The sequence below is a fragment of the Trachymyrmex septentrionalis genome, unplaced genomic scaffold (assembly GCF_001594115.1).
Source record: "Trachymyrmex septentrionalis isolate Tsep2-gDNA-1 unplaced genomic scaffold, Tsep1.0 scaffold11, whole genome shotgun sequence".
In the NCBI taxonomy this organism is placed as follows: Eukaryota; Metazoa; Arthropoda; class Insecta; order Hymenoptera; family Formicidae; genus Trachymyrmex; species Trachymyrmex septentrionalis.
Window position 1 is genome coordinate 5,834,005 of NW_017304228.1, and position 10,217 is coordinate 5,844,221.

General features: G+C 37.2%; 3 protein-coding genes across 7 annotated transcripts in view; 1 reads left to right on the top strand and 2 right to left on the bottom strand.

Moving 5' to 3' along the window:
* LOC108749869 overlaps positions 1-3,757 on the bottom strand; it is a 9,877-nt gene extending 6,120 nt beyond the window's left edge. The window contains exons 1-2 of one of the 4 annotated variants that reach the window (XM_018488885.1): positions 3,215-3,757; positions 1,465-1,566 (exon numbers count right to left, since the gene is read on the bottom strand). In XM_018488885.1, the coding sequence (XP_018344387.1) occupies positions 1,465-1,566; positions 3,215-3,228 (116 nt within the window). In that variant the 5' untranslated portion in view covers positions 3,229-3,757. Of the gene's footprint in view, positions 1-1,464; positions 1,645-1,673; positions 1,753-3,214 lie in introns of those variants that run through there. The other 3 variants (XM_018488879.1, XM_018488894.1, XM_018488870.1) reach the window with 3 other exon arrangements.
* Positions 3,758-4,128: 371 nt separating this feature from the next.
* On the bottom strand, positions 4,129-6,399 carry LOC108749321 (U5 small nuclear ribonucleoprotein 40 kDa protein). The gene is made up of 6 exons (XM_018487930.1): positions 6,172-6,399; positions 5,972-6,101; positions 5,579-5,892; positions 5,108-5,380; positions 4,397-4,562; positions 4,129-4,294 (listed from the first exon to the last, which is right to left on the bottom strand). Exons 1-6 carry the CDS (start codon positions 6,283-6,285, stop codon positions 4,242-4,244), a joined length of 1,050 nt encoding a protein of 349 aa, XP_018343432.1. The 5' UTR covers positions 6,286-6,399; the 3' UTR covers positions 4,129-4,241.
* Positions 6,400-6,522: 123 nt separating this feature from the next.
* LOC108750522 (N-acetylglucosaminyl-phosphatidylinositol biosynthetic protein) lies at positions 6,523-9,985 on the top strand. Of its 2 annotated transcripts, XM_018490007.1 has the most exons (8): positions 6,523-6,797; positions 6,873-7,069; positions 7,237-7,393; positions 8,231-8,410; positions 8,478-8,712; positions 8,796-9,093; positions 9,264-9,624; positions 9,904-9,985. In XM_018490007.1, exons 2-8 carry the CDS (start codon positions 7,044-7,046, stop codon positions 9,973-9,975), a joined length of 1,329 nt encoding a protein of 442 aa, XP_018345509.1. In that variant the 5' UTR covers positions 6,523-6,797; positions 6,873-7,043; the 3' UTR covers positions 9,976-9,985. The 2 variants fall into 2 exon arrangements, with proteins under 2 accessions (XP_018345509.1, XP_018345517.1); XM_018490015.1 differs by having other exon boundaries at positions 6,523-7,069; positions 8,823-9,093.
* The last annotated feature ends 232 nt before the right edge of the window (positions 9,986-10,217 follow it).

A 10,217-nucleotide genomic window follows, 5' to 3' on the forward strand; every position in this document is an offset into this window, starting at 1 on the left:
GGTACTTTCTATTTAGTTGACACAAATCGACACGAGTGCGACGACATTTTGTGTTTGTTCATTCTATCTTCACTAAATGCTAAGAAATTTAAAATAAAGCTTGTATCAGCTTGTCACTAATGGAAAGCAACTATAGTGTACAAAAGATAATCTATAAAAGTAAGTTTTAAATCTATGTAATGTGACATAATTAAAAAATACAATAGGAAAAAGGAAACACAAATTTCAATCTGTTAGAAACCATAAATATTTTATCTTATCTGTATACACACAATTTCTATAATATTATAGATAATTTAAAATCTGTTATTTCTTGTTCCTATTGTTTTTCAATTGTCCCAGGCTTTACACCTTTGATACATCATTGCTCAAAAACTATCCGTTATTGAGCCTTGTGTCTGTATAACATTTTTTGTTTATCACAATACAAACTATGACTGCATTCCACTTGATCCCTGCAACACTCTTGGAATCAAATGACTACGTTCAGCAGAAAAAGCAGCTTTGCAACTGTTGTAAAATTCTTTAATATGATTGGCCTTGCCCTTAATTTCTCACTGAATCTAAGAGTGATATTTATAGTTCATTCTTATTTTAAGATCGTCTTAAGTAATGTTACGTTAAGATGTTAATATCTTTGACTAGCTTACATCTTACAACAATTGTACTTAAAACAATTTCAATGTATAAATGATTTATATTAATAAATTTTACAATACTTGCAAAGTTGCTTTCTATATTGAACGCAGCCATATCTTTCTTGTTCAAATCAAATGTTGAATAAGAATAGGAATTGGAGAAATACTTTGTATTTGTGTATTTGAAATACTTTTATTTAAAACACAGTATTTGTAATACAAGTGTATTTTGTATTTTGCATTTAAAATCAAAAGATCTTGAAAGTCGTATTTTGTAATTTAAAGAATAACATCGATTATCGATCTTAATACGAAATACTTTCAATTTTTTGTTATTAATGTTGAAATACCAAACATAAAATACTTTTATATGCTCCTATAAAGTACAAAATACAAAAAAATTTTCATGTGCTCTGCTGAAATATAAAATATAAATGTCTTACAAATGCTGCTTTTCAAATAAAAAAATTTCAAACGCATGCTATGAACAAGAATAAATGATGCTCGTGAATGTTGTGAGCGCCAGATGAAACGTATCCTACATTGTGTGTGAAAATTATTTCACCGGGTTCAATTTTTCATATAATTGTAGCGGGATCCAGAAGATATGGAAGTGCTACAAAATTATATAAAAAAATTTTTTTTTAATTTGCCTAGGACTCTGGACGAAAACTATTATGCCCGTTTCCACCCGGTTCAACTTATTCTTCGTCTTTTTCTAGTTCTAAAGATTAGAAAAGGACGAAGAGTAAGTTGAACGGAGATTGAAGTTAATCTACATTGATAGAAATGGGCATTGAAGAGTGAATATAGGAGAGTAGCTTACACAGGTACACCCGGTGGAGGATCCCATACGCATTCTCCTGTGGTCAGGTTCGCGTACATGTGTTCCTTGGTGCGTGGCTCTATGATCTCCACCCATTCCATCCTACTGTAATTGTCAGCCATTAATATCTATCGTCGGGGGGGAGCCTTAATTCTCCTGCGATCGCGAATCTATCGAATCCTAAAATAACCGGCGACAAAGGTATATACCTTGTGCAACAGCTCTAAATCACTCTTTTCCTTTAAACTTTCACTCGTTACGAGCTACTTGCGCCTCTAACAATTTTTTATCACTCACAAAATTATATATATATGAAGTGAAGTATATACATCTGATGTGTGTGTGTGTGTGTGTGTGTGTGTGTGTGTGTATATGCGTGTATACTTCACGATAAAATCGTAAGGCGGGATCGATATGTCAAAGGCGATTCCGGGTGCAAGACATCGACGGAAATATCGTCGCGTTGCAACGGGACCGGCGGAGCACCGTAGCTTCCATTTTTTATTTACATCCACGGCATTTCGCTGCAATCTTCGGGAAATACGTCGGCAACATCGATCTCCACGGGGAATTCGGGATAGACCGGGCGTGAAAAAGAAGAGATGTCTCGCGATATCGCGCCGAGTGCGTGTACGTTTCAAAGCGGGCAACGATGGTGATTAACTGTGATTAACCGAGGAATCTAATTGGAACGTCGTACGGCTCGATCTCGGGAGGGGAAAAAAAAATCGTCGTTGCTGCAAACTGAACGAGGGGGTGCAGAGGAGAGGAAGGGAGAAGAGGGGGGGAGGGGTGGCGGGAGGAGGCTGGAAAAAGAGAAGACTGAGAGACCGTTCGAAATTCGCAAGAATCATGGCAAGAATGTTCTCGACGATGAAGCGATGTGAATCGGGGTGAACGAAGAAGGTGGGTGTTTCGCCCGTCCATCCGTCCATCCGTCCATGCCCTTGCCGCACCCCTACCCTATCGGACCCCGCAAATTGATAGGAATGCTGGGCCGCGATGCAACGAGAGAGGCCGTCCACTCTGATGTCATGCTGGCCGTTTAATTGGCTGAAATAGGCCGCGGAGATCCATTCGCGCGTGGATTGAGAGCGTATGTGCGGAATATCGTTTTAGAGAAGGAAGGACGGAAGGAAGGAGGAAGAAAGAGAGAGAGAGAGAGAGAGAGAAAGAGAATGGAACAGATGGAGAACGGGAGAAAGGAAGAAAAAAAAATGGAGACACGGTACTGAGAGGAAAACGCGTTACGGCGACCAACGCAAATGAGTGAAAAACACGAACTGCGAAAAATGTGCGCACGCGAGGGAGCGAACGAGAGAGAGAGAGAGAGAGAGACCCGCCCAATTGCGAACTACTTCAAGCGGCGAACTTCAGAGCGAAAGCGCCGCGAAGGAATACGGAGTGCAGCGGGAAATTGCGCTCGCGCTCCGTTATCATCAGAAAGGCGACGGTGAAGTCTCCTGTGTCTTTCTTTCTCTCTCTCTCTCTCTTTCTTACTGCTTGTACGAAGGGAAAGAACGGAGACAGTAGAGTGCAAGACGGAGACGCGGAGAGAGGGAGAAAACTGGGACGGGTGCATGTAAAAAAAAATTCACTATCGATCTGCGGAGCACCGTCGGTCCCGTGCCCGTGTGTGTCGCAAAGGCTGCGTTTTCCCTAGAGCAGCAAACGGCGCTGCACCCCGCGGGTGCAGTCGGGTGCAATTAAAGGGAAAGACAGGTTTCTCGTCTGACTGATGGGCCCTTACCCGTCGGATGCCATCTCGCGCGTCTCTGGTTGGCCAGCCGCCGTCGCTACTGCCGTCGTCGTCGTCGTCGTTGTCGTCCCCGTCGCTGTCGCGCCCTCCGATCTCGCTGCAGACGTCGTCGTCGTCGTCGTTGTCGTCGTCACCACCGTCCTCTCTCTCCTCGTCACCGTCGTCGTTAGAACGCGCGACGAGGACGAGTGCAGCGCGGTGCGGTGCGCTACCGCGCTCCGCTCTTCCACTCCACTCCAGTCTCAAGACTCAAATCACCCCGCCGACTGTCCTCGGCGCACCGTGTCACCCTCCCCGATGTACACCGCACACTTGACACTTCTCACTATGACGATGATGACACTCGGATGTCGCAACGTCCCATTTCCGCGAGCGCGAGCAGCGACGCGGCCCCTTCATGGCAGCCTCGCGGCGGCCATCTTTTTTTCTTCTGTTTAGTTCGTGGTTAGTTTCGCCGCCCCGCCGCCGCCACCAGCACTCCCCTACGGGTAGTGACAAAAATTCGCTCTCTCGCACGCGCACGTCGCGTGTGCTCCCCGCTCTGCGCCACGAACTGCGCCGCGAACTCTCGCACGAGTCGGTCGAGAGCGATTAATCGAACGATTGTACTGTATGTGCATTGTGCGCTCGTTATATTGTCGATAGTAGAAATTGTAGAAAGCGATTCGGGCGATTGACTCTTATTATTATCGACTCCGCGTATTATTATGAGCTCACTTGTGATTTATTGATGATGATTATCTCTGAAAGGGGGGGGGGGGACAATGGGAAAATGCACAATGTAGCGAAGGAAATGAAATCAGTGAAAGAAAAATTGACTGATATTCAAACACTGCTTTCTCTTTTTCTCTCTATTTTTTATATGTAAATATATCACATTTGAATTGAATAATGCACAATATAGTAAAGGAAATGAAACAAAGAGAGAAATTATCGATATTCAAAGACGGTTCTGTCTTTTCTTCTCTCTATTTTTTTTTACAAATACATAAACGTATTAAATATAAGTTCCATGTTATTAAGTCTCGATTTCACCTAAGTAGATTTGCTTGTCGCTAGATCCCGAGCACACTGAAACAAATTACAACATTGATATTCATCGAAATAAATTAGAAAATATACAAAATTTACATTCCTCTATTTATAGTGTCATCTTAAGGAATCATCACATACCTATAGGTTCCTTTGGATGGAAATCGATATCATTTACAGATCCATTGTGTCCCGGCAATTTATACAATATTCTACGACTCGTAGTATCCCAGATGTAGTGAAATCGGTCGGATGATCCCGCCGATACTTTGCTACCATCCGGTGACCACGCGCATCTCAGAAGATTCTAAAAAAAAAATGTACAACTTATCAAACAACGTAATATCCCAAGATTGATAATATAAATATTTCTTTTCTCAAACTGTTAGAGACTGGTATATTCATACAGCCCGTTCTTATATTTATATATTATATTTAACCCTCCAAAGCTGACAGTGATGAGTCTATAAGACTCGATTATAAATCTCTTTGCCAAAAATATCAAACAATAGAATTTTCTTTATGTTATCTGCAAATTTCGATTATTCTTATTAAAGTATACTTAGTATATATATTGAGAGAGATCTCTATATAAGTTATGTCATTTTGGTTTCCTTGAAATTAATTAATGCTTTTCAATTAAAGCAAATTAAATAGATTTTACAAATACAACATTAGTAACTACTAGAAATTTTGTCATCAACTCTCTCTTCTTCTTCCCCCCCCCTCCCCCGCCCCCCTTTCTCTCTCTCTCCAGAAGATCAAAACTATCTTAAATAAATCAAATAAAAAAAATCAATGTCAAATGTAACTTATGGATATCAATTAGATTAGAAAAAAATATTAGACCACCTTTTCAAAGTTATGTTGATGTCCAGACAGTATCTTTACGCAGCGTTCGTAAGGAGCAAATGGTCTCACGTCCCATATCTTCAGCGTGTTATCCATAGCATTGGAAAGTATATAAGATCCATCGGGACTGAGACTCAATCCGGTAATGGTGTCAGTGTGTCCTTTCAATTTGTAGAGCACAGCATTCTTTCGAAGATCCCACACCTTTATATCGTTGTCAATACCACCGCTAATCACTTGTTCTGCTGTATCATTGAACGTCACTGCAGTAACCTAGATAATAAAAGTTTATGCATAAACTAATATTCACAATAGAGTCTTATAATTTATAAATACAGTCTTAAGATATTATAAAATAATCACAGATGTGTTAACATCTTAGGCATTACTTAAGATAAGAACAGATTATAAATATCAACCAATAGACACATAATTTCCTTAAATTATTCAATAAGAATACTTTTATGGTACCTGATATGTATTGTTCAATGTATAGCACTGCCCCCGTTTTCTTGGATCCCAAATACGTATCGTACTGTCGTCACTGCCTGAACAGAGCAACGTAGGTCCTCTTCGTGCGCCTGATACAGAATTTACAAACGAAGTGTGGCCCTTCAACTTCTTAATTCGCGTACCAGCTACTATATCCCACAAACCCAGTGTCATGTCTGTGCTGGCTGTGTATAAATGATTGCCATCTGGACTGAAATGTAATTCCATCACTGCTCCACTGTGTCCAGTCATAATGCCAATATTTTCACATTCTCCATAAACATTCCAAATGACTGCAAAGACAAATATACTTCATTAGATAAAATAATTAAAATTTATGTGTAAATATATCGATCTATGCACAAAACATACAGATCTGTCGATCAAATCCCGTGGATGCGAGGTACTGTCCCTCCGGATGAAATTCTATTGAGAAAATATCTCCTTGATGACCCTCGAGTAGCATTATCATTGACATTAAGGAGGACGTCCGTGGTGGGCCCTTTAAAATTTTATTATGTGCACAAACATTACGTTTTTCAAGAGATATATATACTTGTGGTTATACTCACGCTTTGCACAACCGCCTTCTCTCTGCTGCTGAAGACAACTTCATTTTTGGTCCTTTTCGAAGCAGGGACCAACGCTAGAATATCGTCCCCTTTTCTTTTGTCCAAGATCGGCATGTTAACAGAATATCGATTCACAACTTCAACTGCAGCACTTACTATTTCTTATTATTTATTTACTTGGTTTCAACAGTACGAGGAGACGCAAACTTTAGTAATCTGTTGCGAATTGACGACATCAACCGAAGCGCCATTTGGCATCTGCATTCAAAACTCGAATTTATAACTCAATTATCTACAGCCAATAACTCTTTTATTATCCATCTGTCTTTATCGACAGATAATCTTGTCGGTTAATTAAATCGATGTATCAATAGAGGGAACACAGGTTGCCTGCATAGAGATTATATTCCAAAATTGATTGTCTGTACTGGAAATCTATAATGCACGTAAAGTAAACTATCGCATTTTCAGTGCTGGCCGTAAACTAAATTTGGAACACAGCCAGAGAGAAATCTGAGAGCAGTGTTGTGCAGGTTATGTCCTTCAATGTCCTTATCGCAACTCCTCCCCTATGGTAGCTTGAATCTCGCGCGAAGTAAATTCGGATCTTTTTTTTTCTTATTGAGGTTAGAATGCTTTCATGGATATGCACTAGTCTCATTCGCTATTGTCTATTATCCATCAATTATCAACGCGGATAGGTTGATCAGAAATGCATAAACATGATTCGAGGAAAATTGACGTGCGCCACGATGAGATAATAACAGAATCATTAAGCAAAAACGGCGTAATGGGCGGACGCGCTCGGCGATGATATGGCAAATTTGCAATCGCATTAAATCTAGCAGTGTGAATCATGCACGGGTGTGAAGATGAGCGGTGCAAAACACAAAATTTGGTTCGTACCGTAATGTTTTCGTTTTAGTGACATGTACTAATATCTCTCTCTCTCTCTCTCTCTCTCTCTCTCTCTCTCTCTCACACACACACACACACACATACATTATTTATAAATATGTTATATCTGTTTTATTATATTTACATATAATATACTGTTTCAAACAGCATGGTCTCGGATTTCTTCTATCCAAACATGGGCGGCGTAGAAGAGCATATCTTCAATCTTTCTCAATGTCTTCTGGAGCATGGGCACAAGGTGGTAATGCTCACCCATTCCTACGGAGATAGAGTAGGAATAAGATATATGACAAACGGTCTGAAAGTATGTTTCACTCTTATAGCAAATTCACTTGCATTATACTACATTAGTGTAAAGTTATACTACATATTAAAAGCTGCTGTAATACTCTATATGAAATTAGTAAAATTAAATATAAAAGCATAATATATAATATATTTTGAATAATTAATACTCAATTATATGCATGTATCTCATTGCTAATGTTGATTATATTATACTATTGCATTTAGATACTTTGTATAAAGCAGCCTTTAATGTGCATTAATTTACAGCAAATTCTATTGGAAGCATTAATGCGCACTGATACATATTAAAGCCATTGTATACAAATTCATGTAAAAATGTGTATTTATATAATAAAAATATACATTCAAAGAAATATTTTGCTGCTCCAGCTAGAATTATAGCTGTTTTTATCTAATTACAATTAATGTATCATAGAATTATAGTGCACATAGAATTATAGTATAAACCTAAATTCTATCTCTGTCATCTATGATTAGATGCAATCTATATGATTAGATGCAATACACATCAATATTGCAGTACTTGCTAGAAATTTATCTATTTTAGCTATTTTTTCATACTTATATAATAAACGGATTAAACTTAAAATTTTTAATATACTTTATTATATTGTTAGGTAAAATATATTTTTCATAATTCGAAATATTTGCATTTCATTTTTATATTCAAAATAGTATGCAATGACTTTAATATGCAACAGTGCACATTTGTGTGTCTAATCGAATTCGCTATTAATGTAATGCAAATGAATGAAATCACCATTATTCAATCATCTTTTTAAACTCCTTCATGTTTTCTTTTGTTCTTATATCCTTATATTTTATATTTAAGGTATATTATATCCCTGTCAAGGTTTTCTATAACCAATGTGTTCTTCCAACGATGGTATGCTCTCTTCCACTCATTAGGTATATCTTCATAAGAGAGGAGATACAGATAATACATGGCCATTCTGCATTCTCTGCTTTAGCCCACGAAGGGATGTTGATCGGTAGATTAATGGGACTAAAAGTAAGCCTTGATTGATCCAATGATAAGACTTAGGTAGTACAAAGTGACTAACGCTGTGTTTTTGCAGACTGTTTTCACGGATCATTCTCTTTTTGGTTTTGCGGACGCGTCCGCTATTCTGACAAATAAATTTCTCGAAATATCGCTAGTTGATTGCGATCATTGCATATGCGTGTCTCATACTGGAAAGGAAAATACAGTATTACGAGCCAAAGTGCAAAAGGAGAAAGTGTCGGTTATCCCAAATGCAGTTGATACCACATTATTTACACCCGATATCAGTAAACGGAACAACGATTTTAGTAAGTTTAGCTTCGGAGGTCTATAATTGCCTGTATTAGCAAGGTATCATTCCAATTGTCATAATTGTAATCATGATTTTCAGTTACCATAGTAATAATATCGCGATTAGTGTATAGGAAGGGCGTTGACCTTTTAGCCCATATAATACCCGAGATTTGTTTACGTCACAAAAATGTACAATTCTTAATTGGCGGAGACGGTCCGAAAAGATGGCTAATAGAAGAGGTACGGGAAAGAAATCTATTGCAACATAGAGTAACTTTATTAGGCAGTCTGGAGCACTCTCAAGTCAGACACGTTCTGAATAAGGGTCATATTTTCCTAAATACGAGCTTAACAGAGGCTTACTGTATGGCTATTGTAGAAGCAGCCTCTTGTGGGTAAGCTACGACATAATGCACTTTGCCGTTTTGTTTCATATTTGTGATACCTGAAATTAATTTAAATCTTTAAATCTAATTGTTGTAACAAATAATATTTATCATATTTTTCTATTAACAAAGTTTTTGAATAAAATGAATATACAATAATAACAAATATTATTTTATAGTCTGCAAGTAGTGTCAACGAAAGTTGGAGGTATTCCGGAAGTTTTGCCGCCGGATCTGATTTACCTCGTGGAACCTACTGTACCTGCATTAATTGAAGGACTGGAGATGGCTATAATGAATTACAAAAAAGGCGATATCGGATGTCCTTTCGAGACACATAGGAGAATAGGTTTATATTATAATTGGTTCAACATTACCAAACGTACGGAAATAGTGTATAATTTAGTAAAACGTGAAGCAAAGAGAAATCTAGGACAACGATTAGCTAGTCAAATACAAAGCGGTGTATTGGCCTACTTGCTTGTAGTGTCATTGTGCTATATAATATTACAAATTCTGGAATTTCTCGTCCCAAGAAAGGTAATAAAAAAATCAAACTCATTTAACTCTCTTATGTCCATATCCTTTAATTCTAATATGTGTATATATATATATTTTTTATTTTTTTATTTTTGTGTGCATAAGTTCTATTTGTTGGCTTATATTTTAATTTTACTTTTTAAAGTTGTTTACTAATATATGTACAGCACATCTTTTATATATATATATATATATGTATATATATATATATATATATATCAAAGAGAATTTTTATATTTACAAATAAATAAATTTATTTATAAAAATAACATTTTTCAGTATATCGATATTGCACGAGATTACAGCGATATTAATGTTATATCATCCAATGGGAAAAGAAAAGAAGATTGACTATCATCATAGAAGCTTGGAATATAAACTTTTCAATGTGTTCAAATATTTTATTCTATACTTTTAAAACATTCCAGAAAACTTGTTTTTTCTGCAAAAGTTATTGTTATACAAATAATTATTATATGTCTTCGCATAGAAGAATAACTATCATTGCATTTACCGATAAATTAAAAATATATATATATAGATACATATGATATAATATATACATGTATCATATACATATAATATATATATAT